Here is a 23102-nt window from a genome sequence, read left to right as displayed (position 1 = left end):
CCGTTTTCTGCATATGTGGCGCTGGGGAATCGAACCTAGGGCCTCGTGTATCCGAGGCAGGCACTCTTGCCACTAGGCTATATCCCCAGCCCTATTCCCCAGTTTTAAGAGAAGAGTTAAGAAGAGTTAATTTTAAGTTACTTTTTTTGTGTATTTGTGCCAGACCTGGGGCTTGAACTCAGGGCCTGGTCCCTGTCTTAAGGCCTTTGTGCTCAAGGCTAGTGTTCTACCACTGAATCACACTTCTATTATCAGCTTTTTTCTTTCTTTCTTGTCAGTCATGGGGCTAGAACTCAGGGCTGAGCACTGTCTCTGAGCTTTTTTGCTCAAGCCTAGCACTCTACCACTTGAGCCACAGTGCCACTTTCAGTTTTCTGGGGGTTAAATTTGAGATAAAAGTCTCACAGGACTTTTCAGCCAGAGCTGGCTTCAAACCATGATCCTCAGATCTCAGCCCCCTGAGTAGCTAGGATTAAATTAAGGTGCCACCAGCACCCAGCTGCCACCAAGGCCGCGGCTGCCTCCCCCTCCTCCTTCTTGATAAGTTAATTGGAAGTAAATCTCACAGACTTTCCTGCTCCAGTTGGCTTCAAACTGTGGTCCTCAGATCTCATAAGTATCTAGGATTACAGGTGTGAGCTGCCAGGCCAGCTCAAAGTTACTTTTAAAGCTAATTACTATTGAAGTTAAAATTAAATTTAAAAACTCAATTCCCCAACCATACTTCCACCAATTTAGACAGCACAAACACCATTTCACATCTCAGAAAGTTCAACTGGACAGCACTGACCAAGAGAAACTGAGATATTTTTATATCAAAAACACATATATAGGAAGCCAGGTGCTGGTGGCTCACACCTTTAATCCTAGCTACTGCTAGGCTGCAACTTGAGGATCACAGTTCAAAGCCAGCCAAGGTGGAAAAAGCCCTCCTGTTACTCTTCAATTACCACCAGAAAAGTGGCCCAAAGTGGTAGAGTGCTAGCCTTGAGCAAAAGGAAGTCAGGGACCGTGCTCAGGCAGTCCTGAGTTCCTGCCCTACAACCAAAAGCAACAAAAACACATGTAGGAGCCAGCACATGTGGCTCATGTCTATAATCCTAGCTATTCAGGAGGCTGAAAAGTGAGGATCGTGCTTAGAAAGCCAGCCCAGGCAAGGAAGTCCATGAGACTCTTATTTCCAACTAACCTCCAAAAAAGCCAGAAGTAGAGCTGTGGCTCATGGGGTAGAGCACTATCCTTGAGCCAAAAAAAAAAAAGACCAAGGACAGTGCACAGGCCCTAAATTCTAGCCTCAGGATCCTCTCTCTCTCTCTCCCTGCCCCCCCCACACACACTACATAAATGCTCCAAATAGCAACTACATATTTAAACGAATGTTGAAACTATCTCAATAAGATTTTCAGTCTTTATCAACTATATAAAATACAACTTAAAATACTTTAAACCTCAAATAAGCAAAAAGAACTCCAAGAGAAGTACATAGAAGGATTCTATTGTTGTCGTTACGTTTTAATGTTCTAGGTGAATTTCCTTTGGCATACCCTACGTGGTTACTGTATATGATTTTGGACACTGGATATTGTATATATGCCTACCTGATCTAAGAAAGGGAAAGAAAAACGAGGGTATAAGGTATCACAAGAAATGTACTCACTGTCTTATTATGTAACTGTACCCCTTTTGCACAACACCGTCAACAAAATTTAATTAATAAAATTAAAAAAAACATAAAAATACTTTAAACCTCAAAACTTATTTGGGTAATTCACAAAACAGATACACTATACCTACTGCCTATTTCTGAATCCTTGTTGTCGCCCTACTTGACTCTACTAAACCTATTTTCTATAAATCATCAATTAGAAATTCTTGAAAAACCAGATGGCCTTTCTTTACTCTCAATTAGCTGGCCCTGTCCCAATTAAGCCACACTTCTACTTCCAGCTTTTTGCTGGTTAACTGGATGTAAGAGTCTCACAAACTTTTCTGCCAGAGGCCTCACACTTCGATTTTCAGATCTCAGCCTACTGAGTGCCTAAGAACTATAGGCCTGAGCCACAAGTGCCCAGACATTTTAGCCACTTTCAAGTTCACAATTTTGTGGTAATAAGTATATTCACAATATTTCTGCTTTGAAGATAATAAAGTTATGGCAATATTCTTTTTCTTTTCTTTTTTTTTTTTTTTTTTTGGCCAGTCCTGGGCCTTGGACTCAGGGCCTGAGCACTGTCCCTGGCTTCCTTTTTGCTCAAGGCTAGCAACTCTGCCACTTGAGCCACAGCGCCACTTCTGGCCATTTTCTGTACATGTGGTGCTGGGGAATCGAACCCAGGGCCTCATGTATACGAGACAAGCTCTCTTGCCACTAGGCCATATCCCCAGCCCCACAACTTTCATTTTTATAAAGTTCATTCCAATATTAATACGGAAGGATGAACTGAAAGAGAAGTTAGGAAGCAGAGGATGAAAGAGAAATATAAACAATTTAAAATTGGCCTTAGAACTCCCTGTTAGACTGTAAGAAGAGGATAGAGATTCTATTAAGACCCAGCACTGTGCGTGGAATACAGTATCTATTAAATGGACAAAAAACTAAGATTCTATGGTTCTTGGAATGGAAGATTTAAAAAGCAGCCTCTGTTCTACACAGTATATATCCTTAAAATGATTTAAAAAACAAAGTGTTTCTTTAAATGTGCCTTATAAAAAAAACAGCTAAAGAGGGGCTGGAAATATGGCCTAGTGGCAAGAGTGCTTGCCTTGTATACATGAAGCCCTGGGTTAGATTCCCCAGTACCACATAGATAGAAAATGGCCAGAAGTGGCACTGTGGCTCAAGTGACAGAGTGCTAGCCTTGAGCAAAAAAAGAAGCCAGGGACAGTGCTCAAGCCCTGAGTTCAAGGCCCAGGACTGGCAAAAAACAAAACAAAACAAAACAAAACAAAAAACAGCTAAAGATGAGTATCATTAAAGGTAGAAGCCTGGTGATAAAAAGCTTTAAATTAGGTAGAGGAAAAGACGTCAAGCCAGGTGCCAGTGGTTCTCACCTGTAACCCAAGCTACACATGAGGGCTGGGGATATGGCCTAGTGGCAAGAGTGCCTGCCTCGTATACATGAGGCCCTGGGTTCGATTCCCCAGCACCACATATACAGAAAATAGCCAGAAGTGGCGCTGTGGCTCAAGTGGCAGAGTGCTAGCCTTGAGCAAAAAAAAGAAGCCAGGGACAGTGCTCAGGCCCTGAGTCCAAGCCCCAGAACTGGCCAAAAAAAAAAAAAAACAAGCTACACATGAGGCTGAGATCTAAGGATTGCAGTTTGAAGCCAGTCCAAGCAGAAAGCCCATGAGATTCTCATCTCCAATTAACAACATCAATAAAAGATCTAGAAGTAGAACTGTGGCTCAGGTGGTAGAGAACTAGCCTTGAGCAAAAAAGCCCTGAGTTTGAGCACCAGGACCCACCCACAAACACAGAGAAGTCTGTGTTGATCTGGGGGCAAGGTTATGTACAATCTTACAAGTGTAGGACAAAACACCAATAATCTTTATTTACTTACTAATTTTAAAAATCATATAGTAGATCCAAGTATGGTAGTCTCTACCCGTAATCCCAGCTATTTGGGAAGGAGAGAGAAGTTCAAGAGTTTGAGGCCTGCTAAGTAAAAGTTAGGTTGACTCTTATCCCCAAACAAAAGTCCTTCCAGGTGCCAGTGGCTCACAACTGTAATCCTAGCTTCTCAGGAGGGTGAGATCTTGAGAAAATGGTTCAGAGCTAGTCTGGGGGCAAGAAAAGTCTATAAGACTCTTATCCCCCAAAAAGCAGGAAGTGGGACTCTAGCTAAATTGGTAGAATGCTAAGCTAGCTTTGAGCAAAAAGTTCAGGGACAGTGCCTGGACCCCGAGTTCAAGCCCCAGGACCAGCACAAATATACAAAAAGAGCCTAGGCCAGGCCCCTTTGGTCACACCTGTCATTTAGTGAGAATGGCATTATTTTACATACTTGCAAACCTCTTTAAGTCCAACTTAAAGAAGACAGCTGCATTCTCATAGTTGCTTCTGCATTCAGTCAGTTTCATCACACATTACGTAGGCTCTTAGAAACATAGTACTGTAGACACTCATGTCAGAGTAAGAATGGAAAAATATAGCATCTTAATATTATGAAGACTATTTAGACCTACACAAAGTTTACAGGGCTCCTAAAGGATCTTGGAAAATCCCTAGGAATCTGGACCACACTACTGAGCTGGATTGTAAAGTTAGGAGACTCAAGAAAAATGTGTTCTATATCTTCTTTTGAAGCCTTCCTACTTAACAGTAGTGTTAGTGATGAAGAGCACAAAGCCTTGGGTCTTACTTGTTAGTACTAACCACTGGCCTTTGGGAAGTTACTCAACATCTCTTTGTTTCCATTTCCTTATCTATAAAATAAGATGATAGTAGGACCTAATAGAGTCAATGTGAAGATTAAATTACTTAATAAAGTTTTTCTAAGAGATCCTGGCATATGGGAAGTACTTAGGAGATACTTTAACAAAAGTTTATTGAACTCTATTAGGCAAGTAGCTTGAAAGAGCCTATTCATAAGGAATTTACATGAAGAAATATATCAGAGAAGAAATATGTAATACGATATAGTGCAATCTATAGTACAACATAATACAAACTTTCAGTACTACTGGTTTCTGACACTGATTCTTTTTCCTTTCCTAGAATACCGTAACTCAAAGAAGGTTATGTAAAACCAAGCTATATAAAGTGAAAGAAGAGTAAGGGTGCACTTCTGCTGTCATGACATTTCCTAATTAATAGTAACAATTATATATACAATATCTAAACAATTTAATAACATTCTTAAAAGTCTCTCTTGTTCTAGACAAAAGCTAGAAGTATAGCAAAAGAGACTCGGGGAAACTTCAAGAATTATGTATTTCAACGTTCTTTTACTAAACCACATATACTATTGAAATATATAGAAACCATAAGCTTATCAAGACCTATGTTACAGCTGGGCAATGGTGGCACATCTGTCATCCTAGCTACTCAGAAAGCTAAGCTGTGAGGATCATGGTTCAAAGACTGGACAGGAAAGTCCATGAGACATTTATCTCCAATTAACCACTCAAAAGCTGGAAGTAGAAGCATGGCTCAAGTGGTGGAGAGCTGGCCTTGGCAAAAATGCTCAGCCACAGCGCCCAGGCTCTGCGTTCAAGCCCTAGTACTAGCACGCACGCATGCGCACACACACGCATGCACGCACACACACAAAGACCCACTTTATTTATTAACTCTGTTTCATGAGCTAAAACAATTCATCTTCATTGTAAGGCATAGCGCCATAGCACTTTAACTTGAAATCAGTTCCATGAATACTCTCCTTCTACCTCTGCAGTACCAAGGTTTGAACTTAGGACCTTGAACTTGTGCTAGCCTCCAGCTGTCCATGAATATGTCTTTAATATAATGTGATTTCCCCCCAGTACTACTTGAAGCCAGGGCATCCAGCCTGATAGGTAAATGCTCTACCACTTGAACTAAACACAGGCTTTTTGGGTATTACTGGTTTGTTTGTTTTTTTGACAGTCTTGGGGGTTGAAGTCATAGTTTGGATGCTGTCTCTGAGATATTTACTCAAGACTAATGCTCTTCCACTTGAGCCATAAGACTCCATCTTTTTGCTAGATAATTTGGCTGGCTTCAAACTGCAATCCTCAGATCTCAGACTCCTGAGTAGCTAGGATTACAGACATGAGCTACCTACACCAGGCTCTTTGTTTCTGAGATATAGTCTCCCTAACTTCAGTGTTGGCTTATACTTGCAATCTCTCTGTCTCCTCCCTGCTCCCAACTAGCTGGTATCATGGACAGGTACTGCTACACCCAACTTACACTGACAAACTTTGTGTTTGTTATACTAGTAGCAAATAACTAAACAGAAAAAGACAAATTTTGTTCAACTCAAAAAGAAAAATCAAAATGTGTAGGTTAGTTCTTTGTTTTTAAGTGAAATGGTTAAGCTTCTAAATTACTGGTTTCCCCTATCCAGCCACCCAGCACCTGGAGTATACTTGCACATAATCAAATGACTTAAGTGCAAAATATTACCGTCAAACTATTACTTGTAAAAAGGAAAATATTGAATGTACCATAGCAAAAAATAGTTATACCCTTCTTACACAAAGATTTGACTATCATTCATTCACCAAATATTTTTTTTTTTTTTTGGCCAGTCCTGGGCCTTGAACTCAGGGCCTGAGCACTATCACTGGCTTCCTTTTGCTCAAGGCTAGCACTCTGCCACTTGAGCCACACTGCCACTTCTGGCCATTTTCTATATATGTGGTGCTGGGGAATCGAACCCAGGGCTTCATGTATACAAGGCAAGTTCTCTTGCCACTAGGCCATATTCCCAGCCCTCACCAAATATTTCTGAGCAGCTACTAATAAGCCGAACGTTCTGTTAGGCAATGAGGAAGAAATAAACAAAGATTATTTTCATGTGACTTTGCACTCTACTGTCAGAAACAGATGAAAGCACACATAAAAAAGTAAGAATTATAAATGTGGTAAAAGCTATAAGCGAAATAAAGAGAGCTTTGCTACAGATTATAGTCTTTGAAAGCTGAATTGTGGAATTCTAACAGACCTAAAAATAAATAATTCATGAAGACTTACATCAACATAATGTAGATTGTACAGACCTTCGCTAATGCATGGGAAAACTATGAACACTGAGATTAATCTTTCATTGTCAAAGCTATGGGATGGTAATGTTTATCAATGTAGTAACCTCAAAAGATAATTAACCTCACCACTCCATTGAGCAAGAACCATGTAAACACTATCTTTTTTTTTCTGCCAGTCCTGGGGCTTGCACTCAGGGCCTGAGCACTGTCCCTGGCTGCTTCTTCTTCTTCTTTTTTTTTTTTTTTTTTTTTGCTCAAGGCTAGCACTCTGCCACTTGAGCCACAGTGTCACTTCTGGCTGTTTTCTGTATATGTGTGCTGGGGAAATGAACCCAGGGCTTCATGTATACAAGGCAAGCACTCTTTGCTACTAGGCCATATCCCCAGCCCCATGTAAACACAATCTTAAAGAAATGGAAGTGGGGGATGGGAATATGGCTTAGTGGTAGAGCCTTGCATGCATGAAGTGCTGGGTTCGATTCCTTAGCACCACATAAACAGAAAAAGCCAGAAGTAGTACTGTGACTCAAGTGGTAGAGTGCTAGCCTTGAGCAAAAAGAAGCCAAGGACTGTACTCAGGCCCTGAGTCCAAGCCCCAGGACCAGAAAAAAAAAAAAAGAAATGGGAACTGGAACCTAAGGAAACATGATAACTTAATGTGGTATCCTGAAAGAAATATTGAAACAGAAAAGGACATTAGGTGAAAACTAAGGAAAACTCAATAAACTGTGGGTTTTAGTTAATAAAAACATCAACATTGGGCTGGGGATATAGCCTAGTGGCAAGAGTGCCTGCCTCGGATACACGAGGCCCTAGGTTCGATTCCCCAGCACCACATATACAGAAAACGGCCAGAAGCGGCGCTGTGGCTCAAGTGGCAGAGTGCTAGCCTTGAGCGGGAAGAAGCCAGGGACAGTGCTCAGGCCCTGAGTCCAAGGCCCAGGACTGGCCAAAAAAAAAAACATCAACATTGGTCCACTAATTGTAACACATGTGCCATACTAATATATTACTTGGAAACTGGATGTAGAGGTATATGGGAATCCTCTGCAATATTTTCTTTTCAATTTTTCTGCAAATTCAAAACTGCTTTTTTAAAAAAAGAGTACATTTATTTTTACTTCAAACAAGGCTTTAGGAATTACCTAGGAAGTAGAAAGGAGGAAGGAGTTAGTAAAAATTTAAGCAAAGTAAGAAATGTCTTTACTTGTTAGGCTGAAGCAGGATTTTAAGGTAGAGGCAAGTTTGAGCTATATTGGAAGAATGGCTCCAAAAAGGAAATGAGAAAGAAAGAAAAATAAATAAGAAATAAGAGTCCATTAAAAAGTAAAAGTTATTTTACATTTCCAAGTCAAAATATTTATTTTAGAACTTCCTAGCAGACTGCTTGGTGGTGGTGGCTCATGCCTGTAATTCCAGTTACACGGGAAGCTGAAATCTAAGGATCTTGGTTTGAAGCCAACCCAGACAGAAAAGGCTATGAGGCACTCCAATGAACTAGCAAAAAGCTGGAAGTGGAGGCATGGCTCAAATGGTAGAGTGCCAGCCTCCAGTAGAAAAAGCCAAATGAGAGCAGCTCTGAGTTCAAGCCCTAATAAGGGCACCAAAAAACAAACAAACAAAAACCCAACAACCCTGGGCACTAATAGTTCATGCCTGTAAATCCTAGTTACCGAGGGGGCTGAGGTCAGAGGATCATGGTTCAAAACCAGCGCAGGCACAAAAATCCACATTGCTCTCATTTCCAATTAACCATCAGAAAACCAGAGTGGTGCTGTGGATCAAAGTGGTAGAATGCTAGCCTTGAACAAAAGAGCTCAGGGGCAATGTCCGGGTTCTGAGTTCAAGCCCCACGATGGACAAAACAAAAACAAAAAAACTTCCTAGCAGTGGTATTAATGAGTTTACCATATGCAAACTAAATTGCTCCAATTCAAAACAAAGGCAGGTAGTGATATTCCATGAGGGCTCAATGAATGCTATAGTCAACTTACCAATAATGTTCAGTGAGCTATGTTTTATGTACAGCATTATCCTGAAGTTGTTATATATTAATGGTTGGGTCGGGTTCCATCAACCTACTAACCTAAAGAAACAAGCTTAGGCTTCAGAAAAAATGCATGAGAGGGGCTGGGGATGTGGCCTAGTGGCAAGAGTGCCTGCCTCATATACATGAGGCCCTGGGTTCGATTCCCCAGCACCACATATACAGAAAATGGCCAAAAGTGGCGCTGTGGCTCAAGTGGCAGAGTACTAGCCTTGAGCAAAAATAAGCCAGGGACAGTGCTCAGGCCCTGAGTCCAAGCCCCAGGACTGGCAAAAAAAAAAAAAAATGCATGAGAAAAATAACCGTTCAGTTTGTAGGGGGAAGACAAACTAAATGAAAGAAAAATGATTTCCTAACTACAGTGGAGGCAATTATGCAACTAGTATTAACCTATTCTAATACCATACTAGTAAACTAGTATAAATAATCTAAGCTAATAGTAAAACCTAGGAATTTTTATTGGTTATATGCTTTTCTGTTAAAACAAGTAACTAATGTTTTATATGATCTCACCTTAAGACATCTAATAGGTATCTGATGTTTGATGACTTGGAACTATTCTCTCAATGTTTAAATTTTAAAGATAGTCATGAAAATTATGAGAAAAATGTAAGTGATAATCCCTGAATTGCTGCCAAATTTGTATAACAACATAAAACTGCTCTTACTGTTAAAAAGTAATCTTACAGAAACAATCACAAAATTAGGATCTTATGTCTAAGACAAAGTACAGCAACCCTGACCAGGTAAACGACATGAATGATTCCACACATCAGATCCTCAAATATTAGGCATAAAGTAATCATTTAGTTAAAATGGTATTTAAAATCGAATTTAAGTAACAACGACAAATCAATACTACTCTCCTATCCAAAGGAAACCTTCAAAAAATGTTCATTATCCTAAGCTTTCCCTCACGTGAATCCCAAAGTATGTAACTGAAAAATAATCAGAAATGAATACCACCACCACCCTGTAATTCCTGCTTGCACCAGCACGCTAGGAGAATCTATGGTTGTTTCTTCCTGAAGCGAGGGTGGGGGGGGAAGAGGTGAGATGTGAAAAAATTCCAACTAAAACGATCGTGACATAGCATCTGGCAGACATCGAAAAGACATCAACACTGCCAAAAAGAATCATCAGTGATGAAAAGTGAAGAAAATGAGGTTTTTCCAACAAGCCACAACCCAACCTACAGGGCAACAATCGCCACTGCCAAGGCCACCCTACTCTCACAAGTCGCCTCGGATTCAGACAATATATATTGACTGACTGTTAACTCAGACTAATTCTCTATCTAGGTGCAAACCCACCACTTCCCACCTTCCAGAAAGAGATCTGCACACCCCAGGGCCAAGCCTCGGGTGAAAACAACGCCCAGCTCCCACCCGCCTTGCCCGAGGAGCCCTTGAAGCCCTAGGAGCGGGGGCTTCCCGGGGAGGGGGGTCTCGCACTGCCGACGAACCGGAAGAGAGCGTGGAATGAGGGTGGGGTAGAGGAGACCCTAGAGAGCAAAGGAAGAAAGGGATGGGTGGACAGCAGGCCGGGCGGGGGTGCGCCATCAAGAGGGAGGGAGGAAGGGAGGGCCGGGCTGCGGGGACCGAGGGGGCCGCGGACGGGCGACGTCGAGAGACCCGAAGGCCGGGATCAAACCCGACGGATCCCCGCGAGGCGGAGCCGGCGAGCCCGGGGGAAGGGCTGGGCTGGAACGGGGCGCGGACGCGAGGGCGGCGGAGAGCCTCTCCGCGGCCAGGGGGGCCGCACCGGGGGCGGTGCGGGGAAGCGGCGGCCGGCGGCCAGGAGATGGGGGCGCCGCGCACTCACCGCTCTGCTCCCCCAGGAACACCAGCTTGAATTTCCTCAGCGGATTCCCGAAGTCTCCGCCCGCGGACATGATGGAGCCGAAGGAGCTGCTGCTGCCGCCGCCGCCGCCGCCGCCGCCGCCTCAGCCCAGAGACCGCCCGGACCGATGCTGCTCCAACCCGCGGAGAAGGGCGAGCCGAAGGGCGGGCGCCGAGCTCTCTCGGCCCCTGCAGGGCCGGGCGGAGAAGCAAGGCTGGAGGGCGCAGGACTCTCCACCACAGACCGGCGGCCGCCGCCTCCCCGCAGAGTCGCCGAGCACCGAGTGCCTGAGGCCCGCGGCTGCGAAGGGCAGGAGGGCGGTGTCGGGGGCAGCCCAGCGGTGCGCTCCGGCTTCGCGAGGCTGGCGCCGTTCCTTCCCTCGGCACCCCGTGCCCAGACTGGGCTGAGACAGACGGAGGGTGGCGGGGCCGGCGCCGCAGACGCGTCTGGGAGCTTTCACACGCAGCGTCCTCGGCTCCCTCAGCTGCCGCCGCCGCAGCCCAACCTGCTGAGTGCGCGAGCCCGGGCGCGAGCCTGCCGCCCTGCCGGCCGACGGCGTGCGTGCGTGTGCGTGCGCGTGCGCGCGCGCGCGCGCGTCACCTACAGCGCCTTCCTAGTCTCGCCCGCTCTCGCCACGCCTCCCGCTCCCGCTCGCTCCTCCCACTCATCGAATTCCACGCCGAGGTGAGGTTTTTCCAGATTGCGTTGGGAGAAGCTAGAGGAAGGGCGGGGCAGAGTCGGGGTAAGTGGGAGGGAAGGCCCCGGCCGGGTGGAAAATGGAGCACGTAACGTCACTCACACAGTGTGGGCCAATCGGAGGGGACGTGGGTGGGCCTGCGGCGTCAGTGAGGTGGCGGCGCGGGAGCGCGCGCGCGCCGCCCTCGAACCTTAGGAAGCGGAGCATCCCGGCGGCCATGCCGAGTGTGGCGCGTCGCACCCTGGGGGGGGGGCGGGGGGAGGAGGGGAGCGGGGAAAAGAAGGTGGGGTGGAGGCGAAATCCCGACGGAGGTGGGATGACCGCCTCGGCGGTGCGTGCGAGGGCTGGGGTAGCCTCGGAGTGTGTTCTGGGTTCCTTCTTGACGGAGCCCCGGGCCCCGCCGCCTCACGTTCCACAGAAGCGCCCGGCGCCCCGCTTCTCCTCAGAGCTCCTCACCGCGGCATCTCACTAGATAAGATACCTTCTCTCCCCTCGTTCCTCCCTGGAGCTGCGTAGCTGCAGAAGCAGGGCCTTTGCAGATGAGGAAACAAGTCCAGCGGGAGGAAATGACTTGCACAAATCCGCCGAGTCATGAAATGGAACCCGGTGGTTTGATGGGAACCTTTGCTAGCTCCTTATTTTATGATAATAAGCCAGGCCATTTTCCTAGCCTGACCCCTGGCTTGGCTTTTCTGTTCCCAGCCTTTCTTTGCTTTCGGGTTAAATAACTCCAAATGATTTTTATCTTCTGCCTTTCCAGAAATGGATTTAAACATCAAATAAGACACACACTTCATATTACAGACGAGGAAACTGAAACTCACTTAGGGACTAGGAGGGAAAGGCTGAATTAAAGAGCCCAAATCGGGAGAAGGGAGGTACACCATTACAAAGATCATCACCTTTTTCTCTTGAAGCAGTGTTTCTGAATCTGCTAGGGGTGGCCCTCCCCTTAAAACACCTGCCTTTTTTTTGCCAAGGGGAGCCAAAGCTTTCATCAGGTCTTTCCATTTGGTGCATGATCCAAAAAATGAAAGTAGGTTTAGATTTATATGCACATTAAATGCAATTCAGCGAGTTCCCATAGATTCCTCCCATTTCCTATTTATAGAGGAATACAACTTACATTAAGAGGATACATTTGGTACAATTAATAAACCATTATCAATAGTGATATTAACTAAGGTCAGCTTAGGTTTGGTTTTCCTAATATCCACTTTATATTCCACAATCACATATAATCTAAAAAGAACCCGAGGCCAGGCTCCAGTGGCTCACATCTGTAATCTTAGCTACTCGGGAGGCTGAGATCTGTGGATCACAGTTCAAATCCAGCCCAAGCAGGACAGTCGACTCTTAACACTGAAAAGCCAGAGGTAGAGATGTGGTTCAAATGGTAGACCACTAGCCTTGAGGGGAAAAGAAGCGACAGCTCCTGATCACTGAGTTCAAGCCCCAGTCTCCACAACAAATAATAAATAAATTTTCATGAATGATGAGAACAAGTAACATGACATGTTGACTAACACGACACTATCTAACATAGCAACTAACACAATTAAACGCAAGTTTTCAACTGAATGTGATTGTAGAATATAAAGTGGATGTTAGGAAAACTAAATCTAAGCCCTTAGTTAATAACACTATTGATAATGATTTATTCAGTGTACTACTAAGTGTATCCTCTTAATATAAGTTGTATTCCTAGGTAAATAGGAAATGGGAGGAGTCTATGGGAACTTTCTGAATTGCATTTAATGTGCATATAAATCTAAAACTATTTTAAAGGATATAGATTAAAAAAAACAAGGTTAATAATTTAAATCAGAGAATTTGACATCCAGACACTTCAGCCATGGATCCAAAAAAGTAACTTTACAAAACGAAAAGGACTCTTTAAAAATATATATCAAAATTCAAATTGGAGGTGTGGGTGAAGCAATAGAGATAGAAAGCAAGAGAGTAGTAGGGTCTGAGGCTCCTTTTAAAGTTAATAATTAAAAATAAAACCACTGGCTCACACCTGTGATTCTAGCTACTCAGGAAGATGAAATCTGAAGATTGCAGTTCAAAGCCAACCCAGGCAGCAAAGTCTACCAGACTCTCATCTCCATTTAACCCTCAAAAAAGTACAGCAAAAAAAGTTGGAAGTGGAGCTGTGACTCAAGTGGTTGAGCACTGACCTTGGGTGAAAAGCTCAGGGACAGCGCCCAGACTCTGAGTTCAAGTCCCAGGACTAGCACCAAAAATAAAAAAAAACCCTTACATTTGTATTTTGTTCACCAAACACATCTTTATACGTGTTCTTATTATTTACGCATTGTTATTTACTTAGCTACATAAATGATGGGATAAAACAAGTGCCCTTTCAAACCAAGGGATGGATTATTGACCTAGAATAAATTAAGGTGAGGAACTGAAGTCCTTAAAATGTTATTTGTTCTTACCTGTCAAGGAAACAATTACATCCTTAAGCAGTCTTCTCTATCTGAATTTACTCCCAAGTCTAGAAGTGTAGCTCAGTGGTAGAGCACTGGACTAGAATACACATGGCCTTACGTTTAATCCTCAGTACTTCAAAAATGTGTGTGGTGTGGTGTGATGTGGTAGTGTACAACATTGTGTATGTGAGTATGTATATATCTTCGTTTCTCTTAGCCAAGAAATAGGAGGCTTTTAGAATAAGCATTGACACAAAAAATTAAAACCTCAGTCATAAAGTGGATATTTTTTTCTTATAATACTGAGGATTGAACTCAAGGCCTTATACTTCCCAGGCAGATACTTTACCACTTCATCCACACCCCTAGTCCTTTCTGCCTTTCTTATTTTGCAAATAAGGTCTCTATTTTGCTCTAGCCAGCCTTGACTTGGAGCTACCTATTTAGGCTTCCCAGGTAGCTAGGGTGACAGGTTCATACCACTGTGTCCAGCTACTGATTGAGCTCATGTATTCCTTGTATGTCTGGGCTGGCCTGGACCCATGATCTGTACAATCCCTGCCTCTCAAATTCCTAGGATTATAGATGGCTGATTATTTTTTTTTGGGCGGGGGGGGGGGGCAGTCCCAGGGCTTGAACTCAGAGCCTGGGCATTAACCCTGTGCTTTAGTGCTCAAGGCTAGCACTTTACCACTTGAGCCACAGCTCCAATTCTAGCTTTTTGGTGATTAACTGAAGATAAGAGTCTCACCGACTTTGCTACCTGGACTGGCTTTGAACCACAGTCCTCCAGTCTCAGCCTCGCGAATAGCTAGGATTACAGGTATAAACCACTGGCACCCAGTAGATTTTATTTTTTTAATATATGATTTTATCTGAGGTGGCACACACCTGTAATCCCAGACTGAAGAGTCTGAGGCAGGAGGAGCTCAAGTTTTAAGAGCAGCCTGGGCTATAATCAAGACTCCTGGGGGAAAAAAAAACCCAAACACTTTATAAGGAGATTGATATATCTGATAGGGCTCTTCTCAAACTGGTAACCCAAAACCCTTGCACACAAAGAACAGCTAATACCAAGAAACTATTTTTTTTAACCTCTTGCAAACAAAGTGAGTGGCTGTGTCTTTTTTTTTCCTCTGACAGTACCAAGTTCTCATTATGTATCCTGAAATAACCTTTAAAGTAACAACTGAGGGTTAGAACTATAATTACTTTGTACTTCCTCTAGAATTTCATGAAGTCTTCCCTGCTGCCTGAGTCTCTCTGTAGTCACCTGGACAGGTGGTGCTATTCTCTGACCTTTATGTTTTAAGCTTAACTTTCTTCTTTCCTTCCATTCTTTTTCCTTTTATCTTTTATTTTCTTTTTTTGGCAAGAGACCTTGTCTCATTGTATTGCCCAGGTTGACTGCAACTCCTGGGCACAAGCAGTCCTGCCTCAGCATCCAGGGTGGGTGATCCTGTAGGTGCATGCCACAATGTCCCAGCTAAGCTTTCATTTTGCACTGACACATATACAGCTTCATTCTCCTCTGAAGCTTTCTTCATATTTCTGAAGTATTCTGTATGCGCCATGTTTTGCCTTTAGAGCTCTTGTGGTCTAAAACTCATATAAAGAAGTGCTAAAGGTTCAACAAACAGGAAAATTACTTGGGAGAAGAAAGAATTAGATGCCAGTATTTTTTTCTTTTTTTAAAATTTTAACTGATATATTTCTATGAAATCAAGATAAACATAAACAAAAAATGAAAATTATAATATTCAGAGAATTCAGAGAAACTTGATATCTCAATGGCAGAAGTATAAATTAGAGTGTTTCTTTGAAAATAAATTTGGTAATGTGTATCAAGAGCCATTTGTGTATGTGTATATGTGTGCCAGTCCTGGGGCTTGAACTCAGGGCCTGAGTGCTGTCTCTCATCTTTTTTGCTCAAGGCTAGCACTCTACCACATAAGCCATTCTGAAGTTTTGATGGTTAATTGGAGATAAAGCTCTCATGGATTTTCCTGCGCTGGTGAGCTTTGAACTGTGATCCTCAGATCTCAGCCTCCTCAATAGCTAGGATTACATGCATGAGCCACCAGTGTGCTGCTCCATGGTGTCTATACACGCATATATAGTAATTATCAAATTGGAACTGTCTTTTCCTACTTATTACTCCTGAAAAAAGCGGTATTATTCTTGGAGAGGCAGGAAATCAGCAGGAGAAAAGACTGAAATTAGGAGGGAGGCGGGGGAAAAATGAGGGAGGAGGTAACAAGTTGGATAAGAAATGTATTCACTGTCTTACATATGAAACTGTAACCCCTCTGTACTTCACTTTGACAATAAAGAAGAAAAAAATCTGAAATTAGATTGCTCCTATTTGAAATAAATAATAGTTCTGGAAGAGATTAAATTCCCATCAAATGTGATGCCTGTCTAACACACAGTACAGATTATTATAGTCATTAAAAATAATTGTCAATATGCAAAGCATAAAAGTGAAAAATGCACAACTCAAGGTAATCAATTAAGTGAGTACAATAAATACAATATATGTTAAGTTATTTCAAAAGCACAAGTAAAAAGGGAGACATCTCATTTTAAACCCTGTTTCCTGTGTAAAGCATGCATGAAGCCCTAGATTCAATTTCTGCCACCAAAAACATTATGCAGAAAAAAAAGCCTTGTTTTCCTGATACTCTGATCTATAATAATATACCCTTAGAGAAGTTATTCAGTCACCGTGGAGAAGAGGGTGGTAGAACTTTTATGGAATGGTCCTTCCTGTAATTACAGCCAATTTGCAGCTAAGTCAGAAGATATTTTAGCTACAGATTGATCTACAAAATCTATTTTTGATCATTCCAATTTGTTCTGTTCATGTGAATCATGATCCCTGTTATGAATAATATGACTTCTCAGAGCCTGATAAGTGGAGAGTTACTTCTAGGCTTTGAAATTGGAGTGGGAGAAGAAGCTGCTTCTTGTTATGCTAGTCCTGAATGTGTAATGCCTGACACATTGCTGGAGCTTTCTCCCTCACTCTTTTCTTACAAATAATAAAGTCTCCTCTAAGATGTACAGGAGAATGAATCATTCCACCTGCTCCTAAAAGATAATCACGCTGAGAGAAGAGAACATTTGTTTCTACTGCTGTTTATATAAAGAATATATATCTTAGGGTGAGAAAATGTGGCCAATACTGCTTGCACTGAGATACCAACAGACTCTACAAATTACAACTGGTAGAAGAAATCAAGAGAGGCACAGAGCACCAGTGGCTCAGGCCTGTAATCCTAGCTACTCAGGAGTCTGAGCTCTGCGGGTCACTGTTTGAAGCCAGCAGGGGCAGGAAAGTCCATGAGACTCATCTCCAATTAACCACCAGAAAACCAAAAAAGTGCTGTGGCTCAAAGTGGTAGAGCACTGGCATTGAGCAAAAGCTCAGGGACAATAATGCCCAGGCCCTGAGTTCAAGGCCCATGACTGACAAAAAGAAAAAGGAAATAAAAAAAGGCTGGACATAAAAGCACAGGTACTTGGAGATAGGAGGATCTCAATTCAAGGTCAACCTTAGAAAAAGTTAGCAATAGGAAGACTATCTCATAAGCAAATCAGGTGTGGTGACATGCCTCCAATTCCATGTATTTGAGAGACTACAGTAGGAGAATCACAGTTGTAGACTGTCTGGGAGCACAAACAGGAGACTAACTGAAAAATAGACCCTGATTTCAATGTTTAATAGTACCAAAAAAAAAAAAAGTCCTAAGGAGAAACTATCTAGTGGTGAACTATCTTTCCTCAGGTATCAAGGACTTTAGTTTGTAAAGAAATCAAAGACATCATAGTCAAAGATCATCTGATGAGCTAATGAGCCATAAAATCATCATGAGAACTTGAATAAATGTCCAGTTTTAGGAGGATAAATTATATTTCTACATCCTCTGTTTCTGAAAACTATCCAAACGATGATTAAGAACATAACAGTGTGAGCCTATGCTTGGATATCTCTAATTCAGAGGCACAATATCTTTCTTTTTTTTTTTTTCTAGGCAATTCTCTGCCTTACACTTGTTAGGCAGCCACTCTCCTATTTGAGCCACACCCTCAGCTCAGAACTATAATATTTTTTGTGCTGGTCCTGAGGCTTGAACTCAGGACCTGGGTGCTGTCCCTAAGCTTTTTAAAATTTTTTTTCAAAATTTTATTATCAAACTGACGTACAGAGAGGTTACACTTTCATACGTTAGGCATTGGATACATTTCTTATACTGTTTGTTACCTCATCCCTCATTCCCCCCTCCCCGCTTTTCCGCTTTTTAAAAATATCTTTTTTTTTTTTGGCCAGTCCTGGGCTTGGACTCAGGGCCTATTGTCAGTTATGGGGCTTTAACTTGGGGCCTGGGTGCTTTACATTAGCTTTTTGCTCAAAGCTAGTGCTCTACAACTTTGGGCCATAAGTCCACTGTTGATTTTTAGGTGGTTAATTGAAGATAAGAATCTCATGGATTTTCTTGCCCTGACTGGCTTTCAACCTTCATGCTCAGATCTCAGCCTCCTGAATAGCTAACATTGCTGGCATGAGCTATTTAAGCTCCCAGCTTGACTGTGAGAATCTTATCTTCAATTAACCAGCAAAAAGCTGAAAATGGAAGTGTTGCTCAAGGAGTACAGCAACAGATAGAACAAAAAAAGCCAAATGAGAGCACAAGCCCTGAGTTTAAGTTTCAAAACTGGCATTTGCATGTGCGCAAACACACACACACACACACACAGTGGGAGAAAATATTTACTAATCATATATTTGTTACAGAACTATTATCTAGAACATATAGCGAGAACTCATGCAACTCAAAAACCAGAATCCAAGGGAAAAGATTATGCAGGAGGGGGCTGGGAATATGGCCTAGCGGCAAGAGTGCTTGCCTCGTGTACATGAAGTCCTGGGTTCAATTCCTCAGCACCACATATATAGAAAATGGCCAGAAGTAGCCTTGTGGCTCAAGTGACATAGTGCTAGCCTTGAGCAAAAAGAAGCCAGGGACAGTGCTCAGGCCCTGAGTTTCAAAACTGGCAAAAAAAAAAAAGATTATATGGGAATTAGTCTTTACTGAGTACAGAGAGTCTTTTTGCATTAATGGAAAACAACTGGAAATCGGTAATACTGAAGTTTGCATGACACTGCGAATGTAAATAATGTCACTGCATAAAATGAAGTTTTTGTTACATATATTTTGCCACAATTAAAAAAAAACCAGGGGACCTAGGAAGTTTAAGCTAAATAGTGTAGCTATGACCTGAAACAATCCACATTTACATATGTTGTGCCGTTCACAATTATTAATAATAGCCTTTTAAAGCTATTTTGGTTTTAACAGTTATTGAAACACCCCATCTCTAAGGAGCTGGTTTTAAGACCCCGATCGCGGGTATTAGGACCTTGGCGTGGTTTGCGATGACATCATCTGTAGCAAACTAAGACACACACACATACACACACGCGCGGGTGCGTGCGCGCACACACGGTATTGAAGGCAGTGCTGCAGACACTTGCACGTCTCACAAACACCCAATTCCCAAGTGAAGATTATTTTGGTGGCCAACCACCTCTTTCCTTTGATTCCCGAGAACAGTGATCAGGGGAAAACATCTGCAGTCCTGGAGAGACAGTCACCGCAGAGATACAGAACCGCCCCACCCTGTTCAGCGCGGCCACACACAGCATGGCTACCGCAGCGTCGGTGCAAGAAGAGCGCACCGCCCCCTCGCGCCTCGGCGCACCAATGGGAAGAGGTAAGGGGCGTGGCCTCAGATGGTGGGCTGGGCTTGTCCCAGGCAGGCCTTGGAGGAAGGACTGTGGTTGCCACGTTATCAGCTTCTTCTGCAGCTGGATTTTGACCCGTGTAGCGCCACCGTCAGAGCTTCCGGGTTGAACTTCGGCTGAGCTGATCGGTGGCCTCCGTTCAGTGCCTGTCCCTCTCCTTAAAATGCCAGTCCCAGCCAAAGCCCTGTTAACCTTTCCCTGCCTTCTGAGATGAGTCATTTCTGTCCCAACTCCCAAATAAACTTGGTCAGCATTAGATGTGGTCTATAGGAATGAACTTAAACTATGTACATATAAATTATATACAGAGAAAAATATGCATATTTTAGAAAAAGAAATTATTAAAAGCATGCTGAAAATAAAAACAAATATACCATCAACTGGAAACAATTGCAATCAACCTTTGCCATCCTTTTATATATTTATGTGCTTATCCACTTATTTATTTAATTTTGTTTGGGATGGGGTTTTAAGCTGAGGGCCTTGTACTTCCTAGGCAAGCCCTTTACTTGAGCCATTCCTTCAGCCCTCCTGTTTCAACACAATGAAACACACATATTGTTGGTTGCATCTGTTATTCTTTCACATAGTAATTGTATAGGATGAGGTATTTTGTGGATAAATGTGTCACAATTTTTATATTTCCTACTTGAGCAGAGCTGTGGTAGAGAGCTTACCCAAGGTCCTGGGGTTTTGCTAATTGAATACTTGAACCCTGAATCACTGACAGGAAAGCAGATTGGAGGTGGAGCTGGTAAGAGAGTCAGCTAGGAACTGGCTTTTCTACAACTACACCATCCCTTTGTCAGGTTCCACAAGAATTACAAGACTTTGGAGCTTTTAGGGCCTTGTGACCTTAGAATCCTAGAGTAGTACAGTCTAGAGAAACTGAGTCAATATCTTGGAATGATAAGAACCTCTGAAGTAGGAGGAAACTTTCACCCAAGTAGGAGTGTCTGATAAGCAGAGCCTTCTCAAAAGCTGAGTCCTTTCATCTTTTATCCTGATTTTAGCAGTACTCAGTCTCTCTCCCTGGAAGAGGAGAGGAGGGAGGTAGAGAAAGGAAGAAAGAAGAGCCTTGTGTAAGTCAGATAAGTGCCTGTCACTGAGCTATATCCCGGACCCAAATTTATTTGAAAACATTTTTTGTTAAACTCATGGCTTCATCTTTGCTAGAGAAGTACTCTACCACTTGAGCAATGCCATAACTAGGCCCATGGGTTTTTTGTCTTGTTTTTTGCTGTCAGTCCTGGGTCTTGAACTTTGGGTCTAGGTGCTGTTCTTGAGCTTATTTTTTCCTCAAGGACAGCACTCTATTACTTGAGCCATAGCTCCATTTTTGGCCTTTTTTAAGGTAGTTTATTGGAGATAAGAAGCCCATGGACTTTTCTACCTAGGCTGGCTTTGAACCCTGATCCTCAGATCTTAGCCTCTTGAGTAGCTAGGATTACAGGTGTGAGCCACCAGCACCTAGTAAGCCCATGTTTTTGTTTTTGTTTCTTGAGAAAATCTTACTGTATACCTCAGGCTACCTTGAACTCAAGATCCTCCTGCCTCATCCTCCTGAGTGCTGAGATTACTGACATATAGCATCACACCCAGCTGTGTGATGGGCTATATTTATAGTGCTAATAGGATTACACAATCAAGCACATAAGAGAGCCCTTCAAGAAGCCAGTCACTAGTTTTTATGCCAAAACAGCATTATTCTTTTTTTTTTTTTTTTGGCCAGTCCTGGGCCTTGGACTCAGGGCCTGAGCACTGTCCCTGGCTTCTTCCTGCTCAAGGCTAGCACTCTGCCACTTGAGCCACAGCGCCGCTTCTGGCCGTTTTCTGTATATGTGGTGCTGGGGAATCGAACCTAGGGCCTCATGTATCCGAGGCAGGCACTCTTGCCACTAGGCTATATCCCCAGCCCGCAAAACAGCATTATTAACTGAGTGGCTTCTGTTTTACTCTGCAGAGCTTTTTTTTTTTTTTTTGGTGGGGGGCGCGGGGGCTATGAAGAACAGGTTACTTCATGTGATTTAGGGTAGAGGTGTGCAGGTCATTCCATGGTAAGAACATGCACACTGAAGGACTGTGAGATCCTAAACAGCCTAGTTTTAGATAAAGCTGCTATTCACAATATGAAGGTAGTTCTGAATTCAAGAAAGGGCTAGGGACCATGAGAAAACTGGAGATCTGGCTTGTTTGTACCTGGACCTAAAAAACAATCTGTTCACTTGGACTAAGCCTCTATTTCCTCATTAGTAAAATGGAAATAATAAGAGAAATGTTCTGTTACTAGGTAACTATCTGTGTATGACAGAATAATGGAATCTAAAGTTATTAGAGGGGCTGGGAATGTGGCTTAGCGGTAGAGTGCTTGCCTAGCATGCTTGATGCCCTGGGTTCGATTCCTCAGCACCATATAAACAGAAAAGGCTGGAATTAGTGCTGTGGCTCAAATGATACAGTGCTAGCCTTTAGCAAAGAGAAGCCAGAGACAGTGCTCAGGCCCTGAGTCCAAGCCCCAGAACTGGCAAAAAAAAAAAAAAAGAAAAAAAAGAAATAAAATTTTAAAGTAATTAGAGATAAAAGGGCCTTAATTTTTTTTTTTTAAGAAGAATGGATAAAAGAGGATACTAGTTAGGTGCCAATGGCTCAGTTACTCAGAAGGCTGAGATCTGAGGATCAAAATTTGAAGCCAGCTGGGCAGGAAAGTCCACAAGACTCTTACTGCAATTAAGCCCTCACAAAGACAGAGGGAAGCTGTAGCTCATGTGGTAGAGTGCTAGCCTTGAGCACAAAGCTCAGGGCCAACACACAGGCTCTGAGTTCAAGCTCAGCACCTCCTACCCCCTAATACTCACAAAAAATAAAAGGATTTGCCTCAATCTAAGTGGAGAGCAGGAGTTTGGAATGAAACTCCATCACCATCTTCCCTTGATCTTAGAACTCTGAGTTTGTCATCTACATTTATACATTTGGCTACTAAGAACTAGACAGGAGGTGACTTGCTCCTGGTCATAAATAGTGGAACTAGGATTTAGACCCATATCTTTTGAATCATAGCATAGTAGTCTTACTCTGATAACATGCTTCTTCCTAACATATAAATGTGTGTACAATAAAAGGCTAAAATGATAAGGAATAAAAGTATAAATACACCAAAGGATAAATGGGGAAGAACATGATTAGGTAATTTATAAAGGGAATACAATTGGAGAAAAAGGGCTCAACCGTATAACAATACTGGAAGCTGAGCTGGAGTAACTAGAACAGGAGGTTTGCACTTCAAGAAAAATTCTTGTCTGAGCTGCATTCTGTGAGTGGTTCTCTGCCTCCTCTCTCTTCCTTCTTATGGGCTCTTGTGACCTCACTACCCACTTGAGCTTATCACTTGCAGTCTCTTTCATCATTCTTTAGTCCTCTCTCCAGCATTAGGTAATTACCAAACAGCACAGCCCTGAAGAAGCAGAAAAGTGTTCTTAAAGTAGAGGCTGGGGCAGCAGCCCCATCTCTTTCTAGCATTTCCTAGTAAGCCAGCCCTCCTCCACTTATAAGCTTATATATTTTTTTCCAAATATGATT

General features: G+C 42.9%; 1 protein-coding gene across 2 annotated transcripts in view; it reads right to left on the bottom strand.

Annotated features, from left to right (window-relative positions):
• Rab6a (RAB6A, member RAS oncogene family) overlaps nucleotides 1–11136 on the bottom strand; it is a 44493-nt gene extending 33357 nt beyond the window's left edge. The window contains exon 1 of one of the 2 annotated variants that reach the window (XM_048359580.1): nucleotides 10562–11136. In XM_048359580.1, the coding sequence (XP_048215537.1) occupies nucleotides 10562–10631 (70 nt within the window). In that variant the 5' untranslated portion in view covers nucleotides 10632–11136. The remainder of the gene's footprint in view (nucleotides 1–10561) is intronic. The other variant, XM_048359579.1, reaches the window with a different exon arrangement.
• Between the last annotated feature and the right edge of the window lie 11966 nt (nucleotides 11137–23102).

Source organism: Perognathus longimembris, chromosome 13, assembly GCF_023159225.1.
Source record: "Perognathus longimembris pacificus isolate PPM17 chromosome 13, ASM2315922v1, whole genome shotgun sequence".
NCBI lineage: Eukaryota > Metazoa > Chordata > Mammalia > Rodentia > Heteromyidae > Perognathus > Perognathus longimembris.
This window is presented reverse-complemented; position numbering and strand designations above follow the sequence as displayed.